The sequence below is a fragment of the Drosophila subpulchrella genome, chromosome 3R (genome assembly GCF_014743375.2).
Source record: "Drosophila subpulchrella strain 33 F10 #4 breed RU33 chromosome 3R, RU_Dsub_v1.1 Primary Assembly, whole genome shotgun sequence".
In the NCBI taxonomy this organism is placed as follows: Eukaryota; Metazoa; Arthropoda; class Insecta; order Diptera; family Drosophilidae; genus Drosophila; species Drosophila subpulchrella.
The window spans coordinates 9,001,156-9,027,410 of NC_050609.1; the positions used below are offsets into that span (position 1 = coordinate 9,001,156).

At 49.3% G+C, this 26,255-nt stretch overlaps 5 protein-coding genes across 5 annotated transcripts in view; 3 read left to right on the forward strand and 2 right to left on the reverse strand.

The window, feature by feature from the left end:
* LOC119550206 (titin) overlaps nt 1–15,224 on the forward strand; it is a 38,465-nt gene extending 23,241 nt beyond the window's left edge. Inside the window, exons 3-7 of the mRNA XM_037858759.1 lie at nt 3,741–3,779; nt 4,730–4,927; nt 4,991–5,245; nt 5,313–13,308; nt 13,516–15,224. Of these exons, the coding sequence (XP_037714687.1) occupies nt 3,741–3,779; nt 4,730–4,927; nt 4,991–5,245; nt 5,313–13,308; nt 13,516–13,618 (8,591 nt within the window). The 3' untranslated portion in view covers nt 13,619–15,224. The remainder of the gene's footprint in view (nt 1–3,740; nt 3,780–4,729; nt 4,928–4,990; nt 5,246–5,312; nt 13,309–13,515) is intronic.
* Nucleotides 15,225–15,658: 434 nt separating this feature from the next.
* Nucleotides 15,659–16,904, forward strand: LOC119563332 (beta-1,4-galactosyltransferase 7). The gene is made up of 3 exons (XM_037876677.1): nt 15,659–15,871; nt 15,933–16,560; nt 16,620–16,904. The coding sequence occupies exons 1-3, from the start codon at nt 15,775–15,777 to the stop codon at nt 16,867–16,869; spliced, it is 975 nt and encodes a 324-aa protein (XP_037732605.1). The 5' UTR covers nt 15,659–15,774; the 3' UTR covers nt 16,870–16,904.
* LOC119563333 (ER membrane protein complex subunit 6) lies at nt 16,871–17,426 on the reverse strand. The gene is made up of 2 exons (XM_037876678.1): nt 17,212–17,426; nt 16,871–17,158 (listed from the first exon to the last, which is right to left on the reverse strand). The coding sequence occupies exons 1-2, from the start codon at nt 17,342–17,344 to the stop codon at nt 16,950–16,952; spliced, it is 342 nt and encodes a 113-aa protein (XP_037732606.1). The 5' UTR covers nt 17,345–17,426; the 3' UTR covers nt 16,871–16,949.
* A 285-nt stretch (nt 17,427–17,711) lies between these two features.
* On the forward strand, nt 17,712–21,865 carry LOC119561426 (nuclear hormone receptor HR96). Its single transcript, XM_037875084.1, has 6 exons — nt 17,712–18,727; nt 18,800–18,856; nt 18,921–19,756; nt 20,809–21,018; nt 21,081–21,293; nt 21,356–21,865. Exons 1-6 carry the CDS (start codon nt 18,058–18,060, stop codon nt 21,554–21,556), a joined length of 2,187 nt encoding a protein of 728 aa, XP_037731012.1. The 5' UTR covers nt 17,712–18,057; the 3' UTR covers nt 21,557–21,865.
* Nucleotides 21,866–22,014: 149 nt separating this feature from the next.
* LOC119562777 (telomerase-binding protein EST1A) lies at nt 22,015–26,091 on the reverse strand. Its single transcript, XM_037875964.1, has 10 exons — nt 25,783–26,091; nt 25,314–25,717; nt 24,802–25,251; nt 24,362–24,738; nt 24,150–24,292; nt 23,958–24,093; nt 23,805–23,900; nt 22,944–23,741; nt 22,566–22,702; nt 22,015–22,509 (listed from the first exon to the last, which is right to left on the reverse strand). The coding sequence occupies exons 1-10, from the start codon at nt 25,985–25,987 to the stop codon at nt 22,367–22,369; spliced, it is 2,889 nt and encodes a 962-aa protein (XP_037731892.1). The 5' UTR covers nt 25,988–26,091; the 3' UTR covers nt 22,015–22,366.
* Nucleotides 26,092–26,255: the final 164 nt, after the last annotated feature.

The following is a 26,255-nucleotide window of genomic DNA, read 5'->3' on the forward strand; positions in this document are numbered from 1 at the left end:
TGGCCAACTGACAAACTGACAAACTGACAATCTGACAAACCTACTAGGCCCCGACTCTCTAATGACATCGAGCAGCCCAGACAAGCCACCAACCGGCCATAAATATGCATATGAGATGGGCTCGAGGTGGAGCTAAGCCATGAGTCCGCCTGCAATTACAATGTCCACATATAGACGGGCGGAATAGGCCTAGACCTCGGCGATATTGCCCTAGCCTTAGCCTTGGTAATTGTTTCATATGCACGCCGGCAGCAAGAACAGCCTTCGACTGGTACTGGTGCAATTTCATGGCATCCTCAATCCTCAATCCTCGAACCCCAATCCCCATCTCCATTCCCGGCCGGCATCATGACCATCGGGCATAATTTACTTAGAAGGAATCATGGTCTCTGGGCAGCCAGTTTGGTAATAAAACACAGCGTCACGCCAAGGTAGCGCCCTATCCTCAGACTCCAACCTCTTGGTTTCAGCCTTGCGCAACTGCGTCCAATTTGGGCGCAATCGAGGAGCAAAAGAAGCTGCTGCTTCGATGTCTACATTGCTACCTTGTCGCCGACATAATCATGTTAAATTACTCGCAAATTCATTTGCCAGTAAGGCCTCCGCCGCCGCTTTTCAGTTGCTTTTCAGTTGCATTGTTAGGGCGCCTGCTGATGTTGCTAGTTGCTGATGTTGCTAGTTGCTGCTGCCTGCTGCCTGTTGCAAGTTGCAAGTTGCTGCCGGCTGCTTTCAGCATTGATGCATGGACATGATACGGGGCCTGGAGAGTCTGGGCTCTGGGTTCTGGGTTCTGGGTTCTGGGTCTGGAGAACCTCTGTTGTTAGCTTGTCGCTCACTCCATATTGATCTGCTCGGCATTATGGAAATTATGTGATCAAGGCCAGGGAAAATGGAAATTGTTTCTGCAATGGAAATTTGCTGGCTAGAGGAGTCTGGCAATTACAGATCGATTTATTGCTCCTCTGCCAAAGGGGCATTGTTTTTTTTTTTTTTGTTACTTTTGGCTGCATCTAATTAGAAGCCAGATAAACGCAGGAGAGCAGGGTGAGAAATGGCTAGAAGACTGGGTCCTCCTATTTCCAGAAGTGGGTGTGGTCAAGTTGTTGCTGATGTTGCAGCTGCAGAATAGCGGTAAAAAAAAAATAGAAAATAGAAAATAGAAAAGAGCTAACGACAACGCATTTGGGGACAACAAGCCGGCGAAGATTTGTGTTTATTTTGTAATCTTTGAAATATTTGTGGCATGGCAAATATTTTCACTCGCCTGCATTTCCGCATAGCCAGAGGTTGGTGGAGTGTATAGTATAGGGAATGGGGCATGGGGAAAGTATGGCTATCAACGGGAATATTTGGGAGAACTTCCACTTTTTTCGCATCTGCCTTAGGCAGTCCAGTCCACCTACAGCACTAAATAATAAAGCGTAACCAGCAAAAGGCGTGCCTGACTTGGGATCTCAGTTTGGCTATGGGTTTTTGGTTTGGTCTTTGAGTTTGGGCCATGGGACTTAGTGACTTTGGCCAGAGAATCCCAATCCCAGAGTCCCACAGCCGGAGCACCTAGGCCTACTTATGTAAGTAAGGCTGCCCGTGCTTGTGGCTTGTATTTTATGGTTTGTGTACACATTTTTGCACACATGCGCGCCGGGTCATTCAACTTGTTGTGGTGCAGAAATCCATGGCCATGGTCAGGTGGGTGGGGAATCGGGGGCATCAAGGGGAGCAGGTGGTGCAGATGGAGCAGGGCAGGAGGAGCGGAGGCGGTGCGCGCGCGCTTTCCTAGAATAAACAAAATGCACGACTCGGCCGAGAGCCGCCAACAACTTTGGCTTTTTCCTGGCCCGCTGCTCTTGGCTGCTTGAGCACACGAAGAAGCCAAGTTGCTGCTGTTGCACTGGGAAAAAAGTGTAACCTTTACATTTTGGGATCCGATTGAGAGAAAAGAATTGAGAGCATTGCCTTTAGCTAAGACCGCGAATTCTTGAGGAATTCAACAGAGAAATCATTGTCTCAAACGAAGACCGCAAATTCTTGAGGAATTATTTAAGAAACTTGTACAAGAAAAGTATTTCTATTGCTCTTGATAGAAAACTAATTTGTTCTCCTCTGAGATGGGTATTTTTTTGGTCAGTGTCGTGTTGTTGCATCCACATCAACACCAGCAACATGCAGCAGCAACTTGGCTGACTAACTGACTAACTGACTGACTGACTTCTGTTTGTTGGACCGACACGAGCATGTTTGATGTGTACCACAGTCATCATTATCATCATCATCTTCGCCGGCAGTGGTAGCACCGCGCAACTCAGACGTCCCCATCGTAATGATGATGTATATGTGGCTTGTTTTAGTTGTTGCACTTGCGCAGTGCAAAATTGTTGCATAAGTTTGCATTACAAGGCGGTCTCCCTGGCAACTGGGGATTGTCTTGGTTTGGTTGGGTTGCTTTGCTGGCCACATGATTGACTCCCAATGCCAAGTCCGCAGCCAAATTCAGCTCACTGCCAAGTTGCTAAAGTTCGGTCAAGTGGAGAGACTCCGTCTACAGCTCCCAGTCCCAATCCCATTCCCATTCCCAATCCCGATCCCTCGCCGGCAATCCTTAACAGTTAATGTGTGAATTTTTATGCGTTGCCAGGCTCGCTCGGTCGTGTTGTTGTTCTTACCGCATAAAATGTAATTTACATCCGTTAGCTTCGAGTGAGATGGAGGCTCCATCTTCTCTAGCTCTCCAGACCCCCGGCTTTCCCAGCTCGAAATTGCTACTCTGATTTGTGGCTGCCGTTCGGGGTCTGGATTCTAGCCTCAGTCGCGGCCAAATTCATGCTTATGAGCACTTGCCGTTAGGATTTTCATTGTTGTTTCGCCAGCAATTTGTTGCCAAATTGTATGGGCCAGGTACTTGCCTTTGCCTTTGCCTTAGCCTCCGATTTAAATGTGGATCTCGATCCCAAACTTCGGCAAAGAGCCTAGTCATTGGTTGCGCTGGCCACCCTGAGTATGCGGAAATTAAAATGTGAAATATTCGAGAAATTGTCAACCCTTCAACTAGACGCAATTAATCAAAGTTGAGGCCGCCAGCAGCAGCAGCAGCAGCAATTCATAAAACAGCAATTTGTCAAATCATTTCTGCAGCAACAAGTGGCAGCAGCAACAGCAACAGCCTAGCAGCAACATCTGGCCTTCCTGGCCAACTGTCAGCTTAGACAATTTGTTTGAGCCATTTCTCCTAGGGGGCCAGTGTGCAGTTTGCTGTGTGGGACACACGCAGCCAAGTTTCTTGGCCAGAATGGCCACTACGTGCCATTTTTCCTGGTTCTAATGCTTGGATCTTGGATGTTGCAACCAAGCTAGGCTGCATTTTGATTATGTGGTAATAACACGTTGCACGCATACAAAGGCCAAGATGTTGCTGCTGCTGCTGCTGCTGCTGCAATTTGGTGTTGCTCTTGGCTCATGGCTCACGGCTCTTGGCTTTTCGAGACCCTGTTATCACGCCGGACAAGGCTATCAAGGCTTTGGAGAGGAACTTGGCCTACGCAAGCTCCCCGGCCAATTTCAATTGCATGCTGCCACAATTAGAGTTCGGCATTCGCGGCAATGGATAAATTAATTTATTATGGTCATGACGATGGCGATGGCTAACGGATATGGCCATCGTAAAATTCCCGCCGTAATGGGGGAACTGCAAGTATGGCATTTCATTAAATAATAAAGATTCCTTCTACCTTTTCTCATTGCAGCCCCGGTTCAAGAATATACGGAGATCCAACAGTATTCGGGTAAGTCTGAAAAAAAAACACAGTCTTTAAGCGTGGAAGCTGATTAACTAGCAGCCATAACCATGAAAGAACAGGAGCCTAATAAAAGTGCATTCAGATCTGTTTTTATGGTGATTACATTTTCGCTCAACAATGCGGAAGTGAACGATTTATGGAACCCCGGCAACATTTTCATATTTACCTTGAGTGCTATCCTGCTCTTTTTTATGTTTAATCAATATTGTAATCAATATGATTGATCCGGAGCCTAAATGGTTAATTATACACAACAGCCTGTCCACTTGTCATAAGCCGCTAATCGGAGCCCAATTATCGAGCCAATCGTGGTCATAAAGCCGCATTAACCGAGGTGTGAAGAGAAACACATGGAAGCATAAAGAAATAAGCGTTGTTTTTTTACGAGTTATACGAAAAACGTGAGCAGAGAGACGCAAGCCCAAAGACCCAACTCCGAACCCAAAGATTTCAATCAAAAAATGGTCTAGCCAGCTCACAGTAGCCGGGTAAAACTGGCGCTTTTAACGTGTTAATGATGTGATGTGAAATTTATTGCGGGTGGACGTCACTAAATTAGGCAGCCAGTCAGAAGCACTGGACAAAAACAGACGTAAGACGTGCGCATATTTTAAGACTCAACGACATTTGACTTTTGTTTAACGACACTGATGGCAATAAAATTTGTCTATAGCTACACGTATGTATATTATGACAGTCGACTGCCTGTTGGCGCTAAGCCCCCGATTTATGGCTCGAACGACACAGTAGCACACATCGCGAGGAAAATCACATGGGAGTTTAATATAGATGCCCCGCTTGCATAACTAATGCCTGGAATTTATTAGCCAGTTTAGAAAAGTTTGAAAGCATTGTTTGAGGACCGGGTTCCCAGACTGGCTGTGGCCCAGATTTCTAAAGCTCACTCTCGAATTATATCTTTTCGTTCATTGCAGAAGGCTGCTACTACAACTATGCGCATTACCAGGAGGGCGACCGCATCATGACCAATGAGCCGTGTCTGAACTGCACCTGCCACAACCGCATGCTGATGTGCTACCTGCGCGTCTGCCCCTTCACCAAGCCCATTGGCCACGACTGCATCGTGGAGAAGCGGGAGGACCAGTGCTGTCCCATCATCACCTGCCCAGAAGGTGGGTCATTGCGAAAGTACCCTTAAGCTAGCGGTGTTTATTGAATCTTCCTTCTAAATGCAGTGCCCGTGGATGTGCCCTATCACTCCCCCGAACCCGGCACCGAACTGAGCATCCCCGAGAAGTTTGGCTGCAGCATCGAGGAGAAGTTCTACCCCGAGGGCGCCCAGGTGCCATCGAACCCCAACAAACCCTGCGAGCTCTGCTACTGCATCAACAACCAGACCAAGTGCGTCATGCAGGAGTGCACTCTCCATGTGGACGGCTGCCTGCCCATTTACAACAAGGGATCCTGTTGCCCAGTGCGTTATAGTTGTGGTAAGTTATACGGCAAAAGGTGTCTGAAGAATTCGCGTAACTCACATATACAATTTCCCACTTTCAGACCATGAGAACGAGTTGGACTTTGTGGACCAGTCGACCACCACGACAACCACCACAGTGCGCCCCACCACTGGCTTCATCCTGGCCAGCACCATGACGCCACCAACGACCATGGACTGCATCCACGATGGCGAGGTCTTCGCCGACGGAGCCTCCCTGAAGGGCAAGAATGCCTGCGAGCACTGCTATTGCATGCGCGGAGATATCGTGTGCGCCGTCCAGGAGTGCGAGGTGCCCATGATGGCGGCCAATGGCAAGTCCTGCCGAGCAATGCCAGCCGCCGACGGCGAGTGCTGTCCGAGCAACTACGTCTGCGAGGATGACAGTGCCACCACTGAAATCGTTGAGATCACCACGCCTGAGAGTGTTACTTCGGTGCCAGCCAAGGGCATTCACGCCGAGATCCCCAAGGAGGATGTGGACCTGCAAGAGCACATCGACGATGAGGAGAAGGACCATGAGAAGGAGAAGGAAAGTGCCACTGAAATTCCTGCTGCAGAGCTGGGTAGCGGAGAGGTTGAGGACGAAGAGGAGGAAGAGAAAGATAAGGTCACCACGGTTACTCCCGTCCACGTCACAGACGAGAAGGACTTCTCCTTCGAACCCGAGTCCTCCACCGCCGGCATTCCCTCCGATTCCAGGATCGATGTGCCCTCGTCCACTGAGGAAATCAAGGAATCGTCCACCGAAGCCGCCGAGGAGGAGATCGTCAAGATCGTCACCACTCCAGAGCCCGAAGGTAGCGGCGAAGAGGATGTGTCTAAGCCCGCCCAGGTTCCCGAGAAGGAAATCATTGAAGATGAACTCATTAAGGTCACCACTTCTGCTCCTCCCAAGGCCAGCCCTGAAGAGGAAGTGGTCGAGGCCACCACCGCGACACCAACGGAGGAAGAGGATGTTAAGCCCACGACCGCCGAAACAACTAGCGAAGAAGAGGTTGAGGGTAAGCCCACGCTTGAGGAGGAAGGAAGCGGTGAGGAGGAGAAGGATGTCAAGGTCACAGCAGCTCCAGAGGAAACCCCAGAGGAAGCCAAGCCCACTTCCGCTCCAGTGGCAAGTGACGATGAGAAGGAACCGGAAGCCAAGCCTACTGAAGGCAGCGGTGATGAAGAGCAGGAAGTCAAACCCACTTCTGCTCCGGCTGCGGGTGAAGAGGAAGCCACTCCAGCACCCGAAGAAAGTGAGGAACAGGAAGAAGGCAAGCCCACTCCAGCTCCATCAGCAATTGATGATATTGAACCAGCCAAGCCCACCGAGTCATCAGAAGAAGCCAGCAGCGAAGGAGAAGAAGAGATCGTCAAGGGAACCACACCTGCTGGAGAAGCCAGCATTGCAGGTGAGGAGGATATCATCCCTGGAACCGTACCTCCCAGCATCGAAGATGAAATCGTTCTTCCTGCCGAAGAATCTAGCACCGAAGGAGAAGAAATCGTTAAAGCAACCACCCCTGCCGGAGAATCCAGCAGCGAAGAGGAAGAGATTGTCAAGGAAACCACTCCTGCCGGAGAACCCAGCAGCGAAGGAGAAGAGGAGGTCGTTAAGGCAACCACTCCTGCCGGTGAAGCTAGCAGTGAGCCCGAAAAGGATATCGCTAAGGAAACCACACCTGCCGGAGAACCCAGCAGCGAAGAAGAGATCATTAAGGGAACCACACCTGCCGGAGAGCCCAGCAGCGAAGGTGAAGAAGAGATCGTCAAGGGAACCACACCTGCCGAAGAATCCAGCAGCGAAAGCGACGAAGAAGTCATCAAGACCACCACTCCAGCTCCTAAAGTCGAAACCGAAGGCGAGAAAGAACCAGAGACTGCCACTGAAGCTCCAGCGGAAGAAGTGGAGGACTTGGCCAAGCCCACAACGCCAATTGCTGAGACTGAGGAAGAACCCATTGCCGGAACTCCCATTCCAACTGAAGATGTCAGTGCCGAAGAAGAGTTTGTTAAGGTCACCACACCAAAGACTTTGGGAGAGCAGCCTGAAACCGCCGAAGAGTCCACTGAGTTGCCAGTTGAAGCGGGCGAGCTCCCAAGCTCGACCAGTGCTCCAGGAATTGCTTCCTCGACCGAAGGTGTCGAGGTTGCTTCAATTGAAACTACTAGCACTGCACCTGCCCGAGCTGGAGACCATGAGGAAACCGGCGCCACCGAGGCAACTCCCGATGACAAGGGACCCGAAGAGGTCGAACAGGATGCCACCGACTTGCCAGTCGAAGATTCTGTCCAGAGCACAACTGCAAAGACCACAACCATCGAGCAGGCTGAGGAGGAGTCCTCAACTGAGGCCGAGGAAATCGAGTCCTCAACTGCCAGCCCCGTCGAAAAAGAGGAACCTGCAGACAAGGATCACAAGGATGAGGAAGATGTTCAGACAAGCACTGATCTGCCAGCCAAATCTGATATTGTGCCTCCTGTTGGCGATGCCGAAGCCTCTACTAGTCAACCCGAGACCAGCGATGAAGCCGCTACAGATAAGCCAACCGCTGTTTATCTGCCGCCTGCTGGAGACAAGGACTCTGCGGAAGAATTGGAAGCTTCTACTGAGCCATCTGTACAAGAGGAACCATCCAAGGAGACCACTCCAGAGCCCCAGGAAGTCCCATCCAGCACTGCTAAGGTTGACAATCGCAACGACTTCGAGACAGAGAAACCCACCCAGCCACCAAGTGGCGAGGATCAGAGCCCCGTCTCCGAACCCCTGCCCGCAATGGATCTGCCCGCTGTTATTCCTGGCGAAGGCGACTGCCTGGTGGAGGGCAAGACCTATGCCAATAACACCGTCGTGCCCGCCACAGCTCCCTGCGACGTGTCCTGCAGATGTATCAGCAGCCTGGTGGCCTGCCAACAGATGGAGTGCAAGTTGCCCGAGAACCTGGATAAATGTACGGTGGCTTCCGATCTGGTGGATGGTTGCTGTCCCACTTATGTCTGCGATGAGAGCACTGAAAGTGCTGAGAAGGAACCGGACTCCACTGCCAAACCTGAGGACAAGATCGACGAGGATGTCTCCGAGATCAGCACCGAACAAATTCCCCAGGATGTCGGCATGCCAACTGGCATTACTGACCAGCCTCTTTCTCATGTCAAGCCCGAAGAGGAGATCGTCCCAGTGACATCTGTTCCCACCCAGGTTGATGAATCTACAACTGCTGCTAAGGCTGATAAGAAACCAATTGATGAATCCGAGGAGGATAAGAAACCAATTGAAGAATCCGAAGGGGATAAGAAACCCGTTGAAGAATCCGAAAAGGATAAGAAACCAATTGAAGAATCAGAGGAGGATAAGAAACCAATTGAAGAATCTGAGGAGGACAAGAAACCAATTGAAGACTCCGAGGAGGATAAGAAACCAGTTGAAGACTCTGAAGAGAAGGAGAAGCCTTCGCCTGCTGTTACTCCTGCAAGTGAGATCGAAGAGGAGTCCCAGAAACCCCTTGAAAAGGAACCCAAGCCCGAGGATGAGAAGAAGACGGAGGGTGAATTCGTGGCAGCCACTGAGCAGCCAGAGGCTTCCACTCCAGCCCAGTTTGCCGACGATGCCGAGAAGGAGGCTGATGATAAATTGGCAACTACATCTGCTCCCATTTCAACTGAAGAAGAGCCCAAGCCAGTCGATGAAAAGAAACCCACTGAGGGAGAGCCAATCCCCGATGTCGAAATCCCTGCCAGCACTGCTCAGCCCGAGAAGGACACTCCAGAGGCCTCGACTGAACTGCCAACTGCTGATCTCGACAAGAAGCCAGAGGCCGAGGAACCATCTGCATCCACCGAGGCACCTGAGTCCGATAAGATTCCTGAAGTTTCAACCAGTGCTCCAGCTGGAGATGAGATTGAAGAATCTGACAAATTCTCTACCGTTTTTCCATCGACGACTTCTGCTGCTGACGAAATTGAACCAACTGGTGATGAAGATATCGTTCCTGCAACCTCTGTACCCATTGACAGCGAAATTGAAATTAGCACCAAGAAGCCAGACATCCATGGACCACCACTACCCACACTTGCCCCAGCACAGCCAGGGAAGAAACCAGTCGATGAAGAGAGCTCCACTGAAGCTGAGATCAGCACTGAACCAAGCGCTGAGGTTGAAAAGGATACCTCTGATGAGACATCCGAGTTCGACAATGAAATCGAAGGTGATGCTACTCCTGCTCCTGTACCTGCTGACGAGGACAAGACCCCGAGCACTGAGAAGACTGTCGAGGCCGAAGAAAAGGCCACAACAGTTGCCCCAGCTGTTGGCGATGAGGAAGAGGGTAATCTGCCCAAGCTACCCCAGGATATCTTTGAAGAGGAACTGCCCGCCGCTGTTACTACCCCAGCTCCAACGAAGGGAGAAGAGGAACAAAAACCAGTCGAGGATGGAGAGAAACCAGTCGAAGAAGGACAGAAACCAGTCGAAGAAGGCGAGAAGCCCATTGAGGATGAGACCTCTACAGCTTCCTCCACTGAAAATGAGATCGAGCCTGAATCTGATCGTGCAACCACTGCTGCTCCTACTAAGGAAGAGTCTGTCGAACCATCCACGGAATCTCCTGCCTCTGATGAGAGCAAGGAAACACCTGAGTCTGAAGTGCCCGCAACCGTTGCTCCTGCTGATGAGAAGCTTCCAACGAGCAGTATCACTCCCGATGAGGAACCCACAGCCACTTCTGCTCCTTCTGCCAAGCCTGATGAAGATGTAGAGGAGGAAACTAGCAGCGAAACCGTCACAGGAATTCCAGAGTCTTCTGAAGAAGAGGATAAGGAAACATCCACTCCATCTCAGGTTTCAGAAGAGAAGCCTGAAGCTCCTGCCAAGACTCCAGAGGAGGAAGAGGAATCTGTTGGTGCCACTACAGCTCCAACGACCGCTGATGAAGTGCCTGCCATTCAGAGACTGCCTGAAGAGGTCCTTGCTGAGATTCCGCAACCATCGACTGAGACTGGAGTTAAACCGGAGGACGAAACTACTGCTGCTCCGAGTGTTGACCAGAAGGAACCTGCTGTCACCTCAATCCCATCCGCTGAAATCGACGAAGAAGCCACCACAGTCGCTCCCATCGCTGAGAAGGATGAGAAGCCAACTAAGGATGAGAAACCAGAGGAGGAGAAGCCAACTAAAGAGGAGAAACCAACTGGAGAAGAGCCATCTGAGGAAGAGAAACCAACTGAAGAGCAGCCTTCTGAGGAAGAAAAGGAGAAGCCCACAGAGATATCTACTGAGGGTCCTACCAAGATTGCCACCCCAGAAGATAAGCTTGAAACTCAGACTGCCTCTACAGAGGCTTCCGAGGAGGGATCTACTGAATCTTCAGAAGAAATTGAGCCATCGACTGAAGGAACTGTTGATGAGCAGCCCGAAGACAAGCTGCCCTCATCCACGGCCCAGGCTCCAGTTGAGAAGATTCCCGAAATCTCCACCGAGCTGCCAACTGAAATTGCCGAGAAGCCTACAACCGTTGCCCCTGTTTCCGCCGATGAAAATGCCTCTGCTCCGACCGAAGACAAGATTCCCTCAGTTTCCAGCGAAGAAGACGAGAGCCCAGAAGTCACTACTGCCTCTCCACCAGCGGCCGGAGGTGATGAAACCAAGACACCTTCGGAAATTGAACCATCTTCCACTGACAAGGTACCAGAGACTGAAGACAAGAAGCCCGAGGACGAGAAGAAGGCAGAAGAGAAACCAGAGTCTGCTACCCAAGTGCCTGAGCTTCCACAGGAGACAGTGCCTTCCTCCACATCGGCCCCAGTTGCTGGTGAAGATATCGAAAAGGAGGAGCAAGCTACCTCTGCCTCGCCTGTCCAGGAGGAGGGAGAAGAGATCAAGCCAACCAGCGCTCCAGCTGCTGAGATTCCCGAACCATCTGAAAAGGAACCAGCCCTGGATGAACAAGAAGTGGAGGTCACAACTAAACCCAGCATCGAAGAATCTGAAGAGCAACCAATTGATGAAGCTGCCCCGGCCACTTCTGGACCCATTGAGGAAGCTTCCACAGCTGTTCCTGCCAAGGAGGAATCCAGTACTCCATCTCAAAAGAAGGACGATATTGATGTCACCACTTCTGCCAGCCCAGCTTCGCCTGTTGCTCAGGACGATGAAACTAAGGATGCCACCACTGTTCAACCAGTGGCCGATGAGAAGGACGTGTCTGCTCCCCAGGACGATACCAAGACATCCATTGATGTATCCACGGATTCTCCAATCACCCAAGAGGAAGAGGAACAAGACAAAACCGAGGCTCCATTGGCACCCACCACTGTTGCATCGCCCGCCGCTGATTCTACTGCTGATTCCACCACTCCTTCTGTGGGTGTTCCTTCTGCCGTTGACATCGACACCAAGCCCATGGATGAAGTCATGTCCCAGACTATTGATCCGCATGCCGCCGAAGAGTCTGCGTCCAAGTCCCCTGAGGATGAAGAACAGTCTTCCGTTACTGTGGCTCCCCAGGATGCTGTTAAGGTTCCAGCTAAAACCGGACCCCATGATGCTGATAAGACCCTGGTCACAGAGGCTCCCCAGGATGCTGAGGAAGTCCCAGCTACAGCAGCTCCTCAGGATGAAGACAAGATTCCAGCTACAGTTGCTCCCCAGACTGATGACAAGACTCCATCTACAGTGTCTCCTCAGGCTGATGATGAAATCCCAGCCACATCTGCTCCTCTTGATGAAGAAAAGGTTCCAGCTACAGCAGCTCCTCTGGATGATGAAAAGATTCCAGCCACAGCAGCTCCTCTTGATGACGAAAAGATTCCATCGACATCAGCTCCTCTGGATGATGAGAAGATTCCTATTCCAGTTTCTCCAGTTTCTCCTGCTGTTTTCGATGTGGAGCCTAGCAGCGAGAAGCCTTCTGTTTCTGAGGACGTTGGTGAAGAGAGCACCGAACCAGCTATCGACGATGCTGAGGATAGCACTGATGAGCCCACAGCTGATGCCAAACTGAAGCCATCCACTCCAGCGCCTGCTGTACCATCCGAATCTCCAGTCACTGAATCGGAGATTGTGCCGGAGACCGCAGCTCCAGAAGTGGAGAAGGAGGTTCCAGAGAAGACCACAGAACAACAAGAGCCGGAGAAGGAGGTGCCAGAGAAGTCCACTGAACAACAAGAGGTGGAGAAGGAGGTGCCAGAGAAGGCCACTGAACAGCCAGAGTCGGCTGAGGAGAAGACCACTCCAGAGCCAGTCGTAAAGCCCAGCTTGGACTCCACCGAGGAAGGAGCGGAGTCCGTTGAGTCCGAGGAGGAGCATGCTCCAGTTACGGAGGCAGCTGACAAGGAGGACGAGAGCAAGGAGACTGAGGAGGAGACTGACAAGAAACCCGTGCCAGAGGAGCCTGAGGTTCCCGCCGTGGTTTCGGAGATTCCGCAGCCAAGCGAAGAGTCCGTTCCCACCACTGGCCACCCACTGTTCCCACACCTGCCCAGCAGCTCCACCAAGTCGCCAGCTATCGATGATCGCGTTGGCGATGATGATGAAGAGAATACCACCGCCAAATTGAGTGCTTCCAGCACCACAGAGGCTCCTGTGACCAGCGCTCCCTCGACGACGACGGTGGCCAGCCAACAGCAACAGCCCATCACCCCACCACCCTACGGCCACGCCCCCGAGTACGAGGACGAGTACGATGAGGAGGAGGTCTTCGGACCCGGAACATGCCGCTACGCCGGCAAGCTATACGTGTCCGCCCAGCAGATTCCACGTGACGATCCCTGCGACTTCTGCTTCTGCTTCCGCAGCGACATCATCTGTCTGCAGCAATCGTGCCCGCCGCCAATCGCCGGCTGCCACGAGGAGCCCATCTCCGGCTTCTGCTGCCCGCGCTACGAGTGCCCAGTGTCCATGGCCGCCGTGCTGAACATCACCACGAGCACGACCACCACCAGCACCACCCTGCCGCCCCACTTCCTCCACTACTCGCACGGCGAGGCGGTGAAGCACACCGGCTGCCTGATCAACGGCCGTTCCTACCGCGTGGGCGAGCAGATCGAGTCCACGAGCGGTCCCTGCATTAGCTGCACGTAAGTAGACTAGAATTAAACGATCCAAATCAGTGGTCACCAGCAGAAGCAATGCGGGCAGCCCCTCGGTTGGCGCTCTGCCGACAAAATCACACTGCTTCTGATGGAGACCACTTAACTATCTTGAGAGATGTTTTGAATAGTCTCTCCTAAACTAAATCATTGCATATTTCCCCATAATTAACCTGAATTTCATTCCCATTTCAGTTGCGGCGGTGACGGCAAGATGAAGTGCGATCCCCAGCAGTGCGTCCCCGAACCCACCATGCAGCAGGTGATGGCCGCCGTGGCGTCGGGACGCAAGAGATGAACCACCAGCCATGCTCACTAAATATAATTTAACTAATTCTTAAGCACTGCAGACAACAATCACGAACCGACGAACCAACCAGCCCAGATAGCACCACTCGCCAACTAGCAGCAATAGCAATAGAAATCACCAGATAACAGATACCATCACAGACCAGATAGATACAGAATCTTGAAGACCGAAACCGGAAATCGGAATAGAATAGGTGCCAAGCCAAAAGCAATAGTGAACCTGAACCTAAACCAGGACCAGATGCAATAGTGTTAATTTGGGTTTGCCGACACTCGCACTCTTTCAATTGGATTACGCCCACTTGTTTCGGATTAGGTTACGTTACGGTGACGAAGCAACCAGTGATATTGTACTGTATACATAGTATAGGTGCAATTAATTTAGACGCGCTCACTTAAAACGATTACTTATTTGTATGTGTACTAGTATTTTTGGGCTTGTGACCCTAGTGACAGGACATATAGCCACCACAGCAGCCGACGTAGCGCGTGCCTTGTAAGGTCGTTCATTGTGCCCGCCGCCATACAATCGCTTTCAGGAGACTCTCAGCACCCCCAACATACAATGCATATGTATAGCGATAATATTCCGGAACCGGATCGCAATCAATGGCGTTACGAAGTCACGGCATTCGGCCGCCGGACCGGATTCTACACTTGCCCCGTCCGGCGGCTCACTCTTCTCCAATGCGCTTTTATAGTATTTTAGTCACCTTATTTTAAACATTATTATTTTTGTGTATAATTGTTGCTTCTAGTCTTCTTTTGTTGCAAGAGCAACGGAATCGTCCTGTAACACGCGCACAACCCGATCAATCGATCGATCGAATCGGATCGTATCAGATCAGATGAGATCGCTTCGGATCGGATCGGACCAGTTGAATCAAATTGAGTTGAGTTGAGTTGAGAAACTGTATCTTCTATGAACTATTCCAAGCTTTCATACTTTTATATACAAAAAAAAAAACGTGTAGAGTGGAGAAACGAACGAACTAGTTTTTATAGCAATTTTACAAACGAACGCACGAATTGCATAGTTTTAACGGATTGAATTTGTACTTCGCCCGCTGCACCTGAAACTTGCACCAGTGTCAGGTGCACATGAGGTGGCCAAACCGTAGTCTACATAGAATTTTTAGATCAACTGAAACTGAAACGGAAACGGAAACTAAATACGGAACCGCAGATAAACTATGGCTACTGCTCGACTGACTGAAAATCGCACAGATCGGAGAGGAGTTACCTTTGTAAACTATTTTTTTAACTACCAGCTGCCGCGCTGGTGATTACTTTATTGGTCGTAGAATAAAACGAAACGCCTGGATCTTCAGTCACTTGAGCCTTAGCAATACCCCGTAATCTTCAGACGTTTCAACCACGCTGAATGAATACGAACATCAATTAGTTTTATATAATCTCTAAATATAGTTGTAGCCCTAAGTATTTAATTTTAAAAATAAATAAATAAATTTTAATTTAGATCTTATTTATTTGATATGTCTTTTAAGAACAGCTCTTGTGTTTCCATACCTTATCATAATTTATATGCAGCTATTCTTTGTAATCTAATAAATAAATACAACGCTTTTTATTGAAATGTATATACGGGGAGTATTTACTGAACCAATGGAAGTCTAAAATGATATGGATATTATGGATATTGGATCAAAGAATACCAGTTGCAACTTAAATTGTATTATTTGGGGAGAAGTTGGTTAAACTTATATGTTGTTTCTAAGGGCATTATTTACTAAAATATAGTTTAAAAACTAAGGAAATTCCAGTTTTATTAAGAAAGGAACCCATTTTTTAAATTCCGAAAATGAAATTTTTAAATATATGAAGATGACGGAAGAAAACATATTTACAGTGACGGAAACAAGAGCAGGAAACAACTGTTTTAAAACACATACCACGAAAGTAAACGAGAATTACATTGAGAATTTAAAAAACCGTTAGAGCTTACCAAATTACTGGATAATTCGATGCTTTTCATCCAAGTAATCGAATATATCTGGTCGTTTGGTATTTTTTGACGGTTCAGCAGCGGGCATACTTCCGACCGGCAGCAAAAGTTTACAACATTTTCCGCCTATGGCCTGAATCCATTCAAGCTCCAGTACCTCTAAATATAAGCTCCTCCAAATGGTGAATATATCCACCGTTAACTGGCTCTTCGTCTGCGGCCTGTCCTTCTGCCTGGGCGGGATTGCGGTGCTCAGTTTCATGCCGCTGGGCTCAGGTGCGTATGCGAAATATGAAGACCTGCTATAAATACTGATCCGGAACCGCTCTTTTTATAGACTGCGTGTGCCCGCTGTCCAATCCGCTAAGCAGGCTGACCGGCGGCGGAGGAGGAGGAGGAGGATTGGCGGTGCAAAAACAGCCATTGGCAGAGAAGCTAAAGGAGCCACATGACCACGGTGCGTCCGTCCACAAGATGGCACTGCTGGTGCCATTTCGAGATCGATTCGAGGAGCTCCTCCAGTTCGTGCCACACATGACAACCTTCCTGCGGCGCCAGGGCGTGGCGCACCACATCTTCGTGCTGAACCAGGTGGACAGGTTCCGCTTCAATCGCGCTTCCCTCATCAACGTGGGCTTCCAGTTTGCCAGTGATGTGTACGACTACATTGCGATGCACGACGTGGACCTGTTGCCGTTGAACGACGATTTGCGCTACGAATATCCCAGCAGCTTGGGCCCACTGCACATCGCTGGGCCCAAGCTGCATCCTAAGTACCACTATGATAACTTTGTCGGAGGGATCTTGCTGGTGCGGCGCGAGCACTTTCAGCAGATGAACGGCATGTCCAACCAGTACTGGGGTTGGGGACTGGAGGACGATGAGTTTTTTGTGCGCATCCGGGATGCAGGGCTCCAGGTGACGCGGCCACAGAACATTAAGACTGGCACTAATGATACATTTAGGTGAGGTCAGCTCTCCGGAAAGGAAATCCATAGGTCTAACGTATGCTAATATCCCTTAGCCATATCCACAACCGCCATCATCGCAAGCGGGACACCCAGAAGTGCTTCAACCAGAAGGAGATGACCCGCAAGCGAGACCACAAGACGGGCCTGGACAATGTCAAGTACAAAATACTCAAGGTGCATGAGATGGTCGTTGACCAGGTGCCGGTGACCATCCTCAATATTTTGCTCGATTGTGATGTTAATAAAACGCCGTGGTGCGACTGCTCCGGAACGGCAGCGGCCGCCTCGGCGGTACAAACCTGAGTTGGGTTGTGTTAAACCAAAGATCCTATATTTATTTCGCTATATATGTGTTTGTTTTGTTTCGACTTGTTGTAAATGCGCTAATAGACGTGAACCATGCCGTAGAGGAATGTCCAGAAGAGCACGTAGGTGCAAAGGCCGCCCATAAACTGGTTGGTCAGCAGATTTCTGCGGTTGATGAAGAACTTGCGCCACTGGGTGCCCGACTTCAGGAGCACCAGGATCCAGAGCACGAAGACGGACAGGAAGTAGAACAGGAAGCCCAGGGTTCCACTCAGGCCCAAAATACCTGAAAATTGGGTGGTTAATTGAGTTAAAACACCATAAATTGGGTGCAATTACCAGCAGCGCAGCCCGAGATGGCGGCCATCGAGGTTCGGCAGTACTCCACAGCGGATATGTTGTTCCGGATGGCGCCCTCGCTGTAGGCGATGATTTCGCCAGTCTTGGACTGAGTGGTCTTTACTCGGTTCATTTTAATTAATTAATTTATATTTTAATTTTAGCAAAAATATTCTCCAGCTGTGAACTTCGATTGAAATACCGATTGGCAGAGCCGATAACTTATCGCCGACAACAATGGTGCACTTAGAAAAATTTCTAGCTATACAATTAGCAATAATCGAAATATAATTTCGAGCTTATATATATTTATAAAGAAGCGGTCTTTTTAGATATAATATCATGCAAATGAAATACATATATTTTTATTCAAGAGCAAAACTTGTAGGCTGATTATTGCGTTGGATTTTGACTGTCCTATACATAGTTTATGGTTCAATCAGAATTCAGAATATTTTTTTCCAGTGCACATCTCATAATTGCGTTTGCCATTCGCCCGGGCACGTCGCTTGTTGTTATTGGGATTGGGCTGGAGCGCTCGGACGGACAGAGTAATTCATTAAAATATGTGGTGATAACGCGAGCTGCCGAATTCTGCGTGCAATTCGTGCGTTTGACGTGGGTAATATCTGCTATGCTGTCGCGCGGACACTTGTTTTGATTCGCGGACTTCCTGCCTGCCCCACAACACACACCACCTGGGCCAACCCAACTAACCACCCACCCAGCGCCTCCTCCTCCACCTCCGTCGCCACTAGCAGCTGCTCCACCACACCACACCAGGAAAGGCAATTAAAAAATCAATCAGAGGGCCCTAATTGAAAGCTGAAAGCTGCCTCCGTCGAAATGTCGCCGCCGAAGAACTGCGCGGTATGCGGGGACAAGGCGCTGGGCTACAACTTCAACGCGGTCACCTGCGAGAGCTGCAAGGCCTTCTTCCGGCGCAATGCGCTGGCCAAGAAGCAGTTCACCTGCCCCTTCAACCAGAACTGCGACATCACCGTGGTCACCCGCCGCTTCTGCCAGAAGTGCCGCTTGCGCAAGTGCCTGGACATCGGGATGAAGAGCGAGAACATCATGTCCGAGGAGGACAAGCTGATCAAGCGGCGCAAGATCGAGACGAACCGGGCCAAGCGTCGCCTCATGGAGAACGGCACGGATGGCGGGGACCACGATGGCGAAGGCGATGAAGGTGACCACAAGGCGCCGGCGGACAGCAGCAGTAGCAACCTGGAGCTCTACTCCGGATCACAGGACTCGCAGAGCTGCGGCTCGGTTGACAGCGGTGCAAATGGGTGCTCCAGCGGACAGGCCAGATCCACAAGCACTCAAGTCAATCCGCTGCAGATGACCGCCGAGAAGATTGTAGACCAGATCGTATCCGACCCGGATCGGGCCTCGCAGGCCATAAATCGGCTGATGCGCACCCAGAAGGAGGCTATTGCGGTGATGGAGAAGGTGATCAGCTCACAAAAGGATGCCCTAAAGCTGGTGTCCCACTTGATCGACTACCCAGGTGGGTTCCTTTCCACTTTTCTTCCTCGTGTGGCCTTCTCCGCTAACCCACAACCCTCTTGAATCGTTGCAGGTGACGCCCTCAAGATCATTTCCAAGTTTATGAACTCGCCCTTTAATGCGCTCACAGGTTGGAATTTAAAATGTATTGTTTTGTAGCATTTTGCATATCATTTATTTATTTAAAAATGCAGTATTCACCAAGTTTATGAGCTCACCCACGGACGGAGTGGAAATCATCTCAAAAATAGTTGATTCGCCAGCGGACGTGGTAGAATTTATGCAGAACCTGATGCACTCGCCGGAGGATGCCATTGACATAATGAATAAGTTCATGAATACTCCGGCGGAAGCCCTGCGCATCCTTAACCGCATTCTGAGCGGAGGTGGAGCGAACGCAGCCCAGCAAACGGGAGAGCGCAAGCCATTGCTGGACAAGGAGCCGGCGGTGAAACCTCCTCCGCCGGCGGAGCGAACGGACACTGTCATCCAGAGCATGCTGGGCAGTAGCCCGCCAATTTCGCCGACTGCTCCCGCTGCCGTGGATCTGCAGTACCACTCGCCCGGCGCCGGAGAGCAGCCCAGCACATCGAGTAGCCATCCGTTGCCTTACATAGCTAACTCGCCGGACTTCGATTTGAAGACTTTTATGCAGACCAACTACAACGACGAGCCCAGCCTGGATAGCGACTTTAGCATCAACTCGATCGAGTCTGTGCTCTCCGAGGTGATCCGCATCGAGTACCAGGCCTTCAATAGCATACACGCTGCGTCGCGAGTGAAGGAGGAGATGTCCTACTTGGGTGGCGGTCAGTCCACCTACGGAGGGTGTCATGCAGCTGGCAACACTAGCCAGCAACAGCACCACTTGCAGCAGCCCATCATCGCCCCCTCCAGCGTGCAGATGGATCGCGAATTGAACGAGGCGGAAAAGATGAAGCTGCGGGAGCTGCGTCTGGCCAGCGAGGCTCTCTACGATCCTGTGGACGAGGATCTCAGTGTCCTGATGATGGGCGATGATCGCATTAAGGTAACCACCACCCTACAGTATTAGCCTATCGTTCTTTCATTTATAGCTCCAACACCACGGCTTATCTAATCGGAGTGTGCGAGCGGCGCGACATATGTACATTCGGCACCTGGCAGTTGGTGGCCACTCGGTGACTCAGTGCGTATCTCGATGATAGCCTGTGGGCCGAGTCTCCACCAGCCAGTTTCTGGGCTCCCAGCAAGGCGTCTCTTCCAAATGTAAACACACTTTTCAATGGGGTGACCCGGATTTGTGCTCCAAAAAGTCTGGTAGAAAAAACAAATTTATATTACCTAATATGCCCATTTTTCTCGAGGTCTTGAAGAGGGTTAAAAAGAAATTTAAGTAATATAGACGCCTTAGTCAAATTTTAGTTTTTGCGAGCGAAAGATTTTATATTTTTGTTTACGAAAGCAGGCCTTAAACTAAGACCAGACAAACACCCCATTCAATATAAAGTTTTTACTTTACTAGCTGAGTATGTAAACACAAATGTGGTTATTTTTCGTTTCAACCAGATACATATTTTTATAACTGGCTCTATCTTTATGCTTGGAGATATGTCAACATTTTCACTAGACCTTTTGTTCTCCAGGCGAAATGTCTTGGAAATACTCGACCATGATTCACCCATACCACGAATTGTCCAATAAGGTTGAGCCACCCTAGCTTTCCAGCAATCAGAGCGTCTGGTCTGCCAAGAGCAGGGCAGACAGTGGCTTTATCAGCCTCTGGGCGTGCCAATTGTGACATTATCAACCATTATCAAGAGCACCAGCAGGCGCTCATGAGTCTCCCAACCGACGATTTGCCGGTTTATTGTCGCTTAGACTGTTTACCGTTTTCGCCTCATCGCAATTAGCACATTTCAGTATTGTTAATTAGGAAAAACGATACAATTTTGACGAAATATGGAGCAGCCAGGTGTTGGGCGCTATGATAAGCGGTGCTCCACCACTCGATTGAGTCACCTTCCAGGGAGAAGCCTTTACGATTATGGCGATAATAATGGCCACCTGTGCGCTCGTTCTGATTTTCTTTGTCACCCGCAGCCCGACGACACTCGCCACAACCCAAAGCTACTGCAGCTGATCAATTTGACGGCGGTGGCCATCAAGAGGCTTATCAAAATGGCCAAGAAGATTACAGCATTCCGTGACATGTGCCAGGAGGACCAGGTGGCCCTACTCAAAGGCGGCTGCACAGAAATGATGATAATGCGCTCTGTCATGATCTACGACGACGATCGCGACTCATGGAAGGTAACTTATATGAAAAAACTATATTTCAATGGAATAATACAATTCAAAAATGTTCTTAACAGGTACCCCACACCAAAGAGAACATGGGCAACATACGCACTGACCTGCTCAAGTTCGCCGAGGGCAACATCTACGAGGAGCACCAGAAGTTCATCACAACCTTCGACGAAAAGTGGCGCATGGACGAGAACATTATCCTGATCATGTGTGCCATTGTCCTCTTTACCTCGGCTCGATCACGAGTGATACACAAAGACGTGATTAGATTGGAACAGGTGAGTCTCGTCTCTTCGTGTCTAGAAATTAATAGAGTAACCCAAATACTATTTCCCCTTAGAATTCCTACTATTATCTTCTGCGAAGATATCTGGAGAGTGTATATTCTGGCTGTGAGGCGAGGGACGCGTTTATCAAGCTAATCCAAAAGATTTCAGATGTGGAGCGTCTGAACAAGTTCATTATTAATGTATATTTGAATGTTAACCCATCCCAGGTGGAGCCCTTGCTGCGTGAAATATTCGATTTGAAAAATCATTAACCGATTCGTGTCGCGGGCATTAAATGCCGATGTCGACGCCGATGCCCAATGATAAATGATCAACGATCTGTAGTTTTTGTTGTTGATGTCTGTTTTATCTGTCGCTTGTAATGTTAGATTTTAATCGAATGTGATTGTTAGATTTGCATATACTGCATAGATTTTATATTTCTACATCAAAGAGAGCATATTTAGGATACCAAGTGCAAAGCAACACAATCTATATGTAATGTACACCGTTTAACTAGTTTCAAATAAACTAAACACTGATGCAATAAATGATATAAAAATAAAGGTGGTTCTGTGGTATTAAAATTCTTTAAATCTAAATTTACAAACAATAAACCCTTTTTAAAATATTCCTTTGATGTTTAATATGCTGTTGACTATTTAAAATCTTTAACAAAAGCCTCTATACTGATGGAATTAAGATTAGCCAACCAATAACAACAAACGCGTTTGAACAACAATCCAAATGATTTAATTATTCCGAAAGTCACAAAATATAAGTTTGAAGTGAGAAAAAACAAACTAGATGATTGGAAGCCAACGTGATGTGCTCCGACGAAGCATCACCACGGGGAAGCATCACCACATCCGCGCTTGTGTACCCGTGTCCAGTCCTCAGGAACCCACGTCGTGTACGTATTCGCGGCCAGCGTATGTGTCTGCACCTGCCGACCCCGACTTACATAGTCATTTGTGTATAATGTAGGTAATATAATAGCTCGAACTCGGTTCGCAACGCTTCGTGCGATGGGCGAGTCCTTTTACATTGTTAGCCGGTCCACTCGCAATAGAAGAAGGCTTTCAGGTCGATTCGCGGCAGTCCTTGGCCCATTGCAGGAACTCGTCCAACGCACTGACCGCCAGATTCCGAGAAAGGGCCTTCACACGCAAATTACGATCGGTGGTGATCAGAACTAATTCCGTTTGAATAAAACACTTGCCATCTGAAATGGTATAACTATTAGTTTAGCTATTAGAATGAAAAAAAAACCATGCTCACCTGTGCATTGTTCAGATTTGGCCGTTTTCGATACAGCCATAGCTGTTGCCAGAATTTTGTCGTCATTGGAGAGATACTCCTCCTCAACTAGGGCAAACACCGAGGCATTGACAAATGAGCCTTTTGTAGTAGCACACCTGTAAAAATGAGTTTGATAAGCAATGATCAGCATGGTAAATATTGCTAAATAACCATGACTAAGTCTTTCTGACATCATAAAATAATAATAATAAGGAAAAGGTAATTTACATTATCAGCCGTAGATTTTCTACCGGAATGAAAGCTATAAAATTTGCTAATCACCATTGAAGCGTAATCAGGAAACAGTAATCTTGGAACTATTTGCTGAACCCGGAAAAATAAATCAACATAGCTTACTTCACGTTGCTCTTGGCCGACTTGATAAACTCCAACGACTTTTTGGCCCGCGACGACACCTCGTCAAAATGGTGGATGCGCTGCGTCTGCTTCGAGCTACGGTACGAATCCAATTTAACGCCCTTGGAAAGACCATCCAGTTCCTTAACCACCGTCAGCGGTATGATGAGAGTGTAGCGTTTGAACTCTGTGGACAGTTTCTCAAAGTCTTCCAGACAGTCGATGAAGCAGTTGGTGTCGGGTAGAAGGTAGCGCGGACGCACCTCGATGTATATTTTCGTGTCCACGAACTTGAGGATCTCTTCCAGCTTGGTGGTGCATATCTGCTTAACCTTAGCCTTGGCTTCAAGCTCCTTCTTCAGCTTGCACAACTGCGAAACATCGGCATCGGTTGAAGGACACAGCAACTCCTCAACAACTTGGTTTTGCATCTTTAAGGGGTTCACCGCAAGGCCACAACTCTCGGCGTCAAAGCATTCGAGTGCATTCTTCATCGCTGCGTTTAGATCCTCAACGGTGAAGCTAGAGTCCAGCGGCTGCTGCAGCGCCTCTTGATGCTGGGCATAGCAATCCTGGAACCGGCCAATCCTGCGTATACGTTCGAAAAACTGGAGGCGTTCGGGTCCTCGTTTGAGGCAATCCTTGCTCATCGGTTCACGACCCAACGGATTGAAGCCGCTGAGGGCAATATCCTCATCCAAAGCGATTTCTTTTTTCTCCAGCTTCTGCTTTCCCAGCATGCAGTCAATGTACTCGAAGAGGGTAGATAGCTGAGCCCAGCAATCGATGAAAGAGTGGCTGTGGAGCAGAGATTGAACATTCATTATATAATGTTATAACACTTGGAGACTTGGTACATACTCTTCTGACCTCACTGGTTCCCAAACATCCGCATTGATGCTCAACCAATGCACATAAACCTTGACATACTGCAGATATGTGTTGACAGTGGTAAAGCTAAAATAAAAAGAAAGTCAATAAACAAATCTTAAGGTGAGGAATGCTCATGCCTACTCTTCTTCAGGGAGACACTGGATGTTTGTAGAGTCCTCCACAAAACCGGCCAGCAACTGGTTTGTTTTCTTCAGCATGAGTCCAAAGAATGAGTTGGCAAAATTGAAGCTGTGATAACGCATCTCGCGACGTGACGCTGCACAACAACAAAATAAATTAATTTTAACCGTGATTAGACGTTATCATTCATACTTTTTCGCTTGTTGTGTTCGACGACGAACAAGTTGAGTGCCACTATTTTCAGCAGTTTGGAGCGTGACAACAGGTTCTCGTGCTTAAGCGCAACGCCAATTTGGATCAACAGTTTCCTCAGCAGCGGGTATAAGGAGTCCACACTGTAAATAATTTTTGAGTTATGTGATACACCGGTTTTCAGCTTTCACTTTCCCCTAAAATAAACTTACTCTGTGCCGGTATACAGCTTTCCTATCAAGTACAGATACAAGGAGACAATGCGGGGCATTAGCTCCTCGGGGGCCATTTCCTCGTACCGAGTAACCTCGGCCACGGTGGCCTTATTGCCCTTCGCCTTGTTTCCCTTGTCGTCGGTGCGATGCAAGCGTCGGATTCCATCTGGATAGATCCAGACTTCCTTTCGCATCTGCTTGGACTTCTGGTTCTTCGGTGATGCGTAGTGCATGGGAGATTGCTTCATCTCGGTCTCCTCGTACTTGCGCCGTATCTCGTCAAACAGATCCAGCAGGCTTTCCTTGGCCGTCTGAATCGAGTTGGAAGTCAGCAAACTGCGGACATAGTAGTAAACGGCATCAAAGCGCTTGTGCTGAAGGCAAAGTTCATGAAGATTAGAAGGACTTACTCAAAATTGAGCTTCGATTATTCTTACATGATAGATGGAAATGACCGCCAGCTGGTTATAGGGTGCTCCATTACCGGGCACCAGCTCCTGAGCGCGCTGATAGTACTTTGCCGCCTCCACGTAGTCCGTGGCCTTGACATGGTTAACCCGGTAGCGCGAGAGATCGCCCAGACAAATGAGCAGCCGCTGAGCCACCACCTTTAGGGCGCTCTCACAGCGCGAAGATGCCACGCACTTGGCCATTAGTTTTTCGTAAACCAGGCGGTAGAACTTGGTAGCCTGTTCAATCAAAAGGAGCGTATGGGCGTGGGCCTGATCCGATTGCTGCCGCTTGAGGTAATCCCGCACATTGTAGAAGAGCAGTTTCCAAAAGAAGACATCGACCTTGTGCTCGCATACGAACTTCAGCTGCTCCAGAAGCAGCTGCTTGAAGGCGTCCTGCAGCTGGTCATGAATGTAGCAGAAGTTCTTCCAGTTCTAGAGGAAATGTCATTGATGAGTAAAGCGCTCCTTCGGTGGTTAACTATATATATACGTACTATTAGTATGAGATTTCTCTGATTCAGAACCATTAGCTGATCGTACAGCTGGACTATGTTTTTGGCATGGGGCAGGCTCAAGAGGGGCTCAAACCAGTCCGGATGCTCGGTGGTCAGGCGGGTGCGCGTCACTGGCGACTGTGGAGCAGCGTGCTCCTTGTCCTTGCCCAGATGCGAGTTGCGACCCTTGCGACGAGCATTGTGTCCACCGCCTTTGCCCTGACCGCTTTTATTCCCGCCTCCTCCTCCCCCTCCTCCTGCCATCGAGGTGGCCACCCGCAGGATGCCCGGAATTCCGCATTCCCGCGGTATTTTCCCGCTGGTATCCAAAACGGGATGGGCCGCCTGAGCCTGGGGATTGGGTCTCCCTGTAGCTGCATTGCTCAGGACGTGGCGACTGGTGGCTGGATGGTGAAATCGGGAGATGTTGTTATAGACGTTATCGTGACTCATTCGCACACACACTCACCTGGCCTTGAGGCAATCGCAGTCGGAGCAACTGGCTCCGCATTCTCAGCGTTTTCCGCCTCCGCCTCCGCCACCGACGATGTTGTTTTTGCTGCTGCTGCTACTGCGTGGCTGCAGCTGGCCGCGATTTTGTTCTGCAGACGTTTCGGCAGCGTCCCAATGATCAGCGATATATCATTTTGTTCTCTCGCTCCCTTTCGACTCATATTTCAAACGATGCTTTTGCTGTTGCATTTATCCCTTTGTTGGAAGTTTGTCAAATGTTTCGAGTGTAAATTACGCCTCGAAAAGTCTCTAGTATGACCGTGTGCGCAGCAGTGTGACCAGGTCGCCGTCAATGCTATTTCGCCAGCTGGCAGTTGCATCCTGGTGGCGCCAAACTGCTTGAATTCAAACTGCTTTCCCGCAACGAACAATGTTGATTCTCTTTTACCAGAATGCTCGATTAAAGTTCGGAAATGGGTTGTCTGAAGC

Coding starts and splice junctions, on each gene's coding strand:
- LOC119563332 (XM_037876677.1), top strand. CDS start 15,775: ATGGTGAATATATCCACCGTTAACTGGCTCTTCGTCTGCGGCCTGTCC. Junction 15,872..15,932: donor TTTCATGCCGCTGGGCTCAG/GTGCGTATGCGA, acceptor CTCTTTTTATAG/ACTGCGTGTGCCCGCTGTCC. Junction 16,561..16,619: donor GGCACTAATGATACATTTAG/GTGAGGTCAGCT, acceptor AATATCCCTTAG/CCATATCCACAACCGCCATC.
- LOC119563333 (XM_037876678.1), bottom strand. CDS start 17,344: ATGAACCGAGTAAAGACCACTCAGTCCAAGACTGGCGAAATCATCGCC. Junction 17,159..17,211: donor CATCTCGGGCTGCGCTGCTG/GTAATTGCACCC, acceptor CCCAATTTTCAG/GTATTTTGGGCCTGAGTGGA.
- LOC119561426 (XM_037875084.1), top strand. CDS start 18,058: ATGTCGCCGCCGAAGAACTGCGCGGTATGCGGGGACAAGGCGCTGGGC. Junction 21,019..21,080: donor ACGATCGCGACTCATGGAAG/GTAACTTATATG, acceptor TGTTCTTAACAG/GTACCCCACACCAAAGAGAA. Junction 21,294..21,355: donor ACGTGATTAGATTGGAACAG/GTGAGTCTCGTC, acceptor ATTTCCCCTTAG/AATTCCTACTATTATCTTCT.
- LOC119562777 (XM_037875964.1), bottom strand. CDS start 25,987: ATGAGTCGAAAGGGAGCGAGAGAACAAAATGATATATCGCTGATCATT. Junction 23,742..23,804: donor GAACCAGTGAGGTCAGAAGA/GTATGTACCAAG, acceptor TCTGCTCCACAG/CCACTCTTTCATCGATTGCT. Junction 22,703..22,943: donor TCGGCCAAGAGCAACGTGAA/GTAAGCTATGTT, acceptor TCATTTTTACAG/GTGTGCTACTACAAAAGGCT.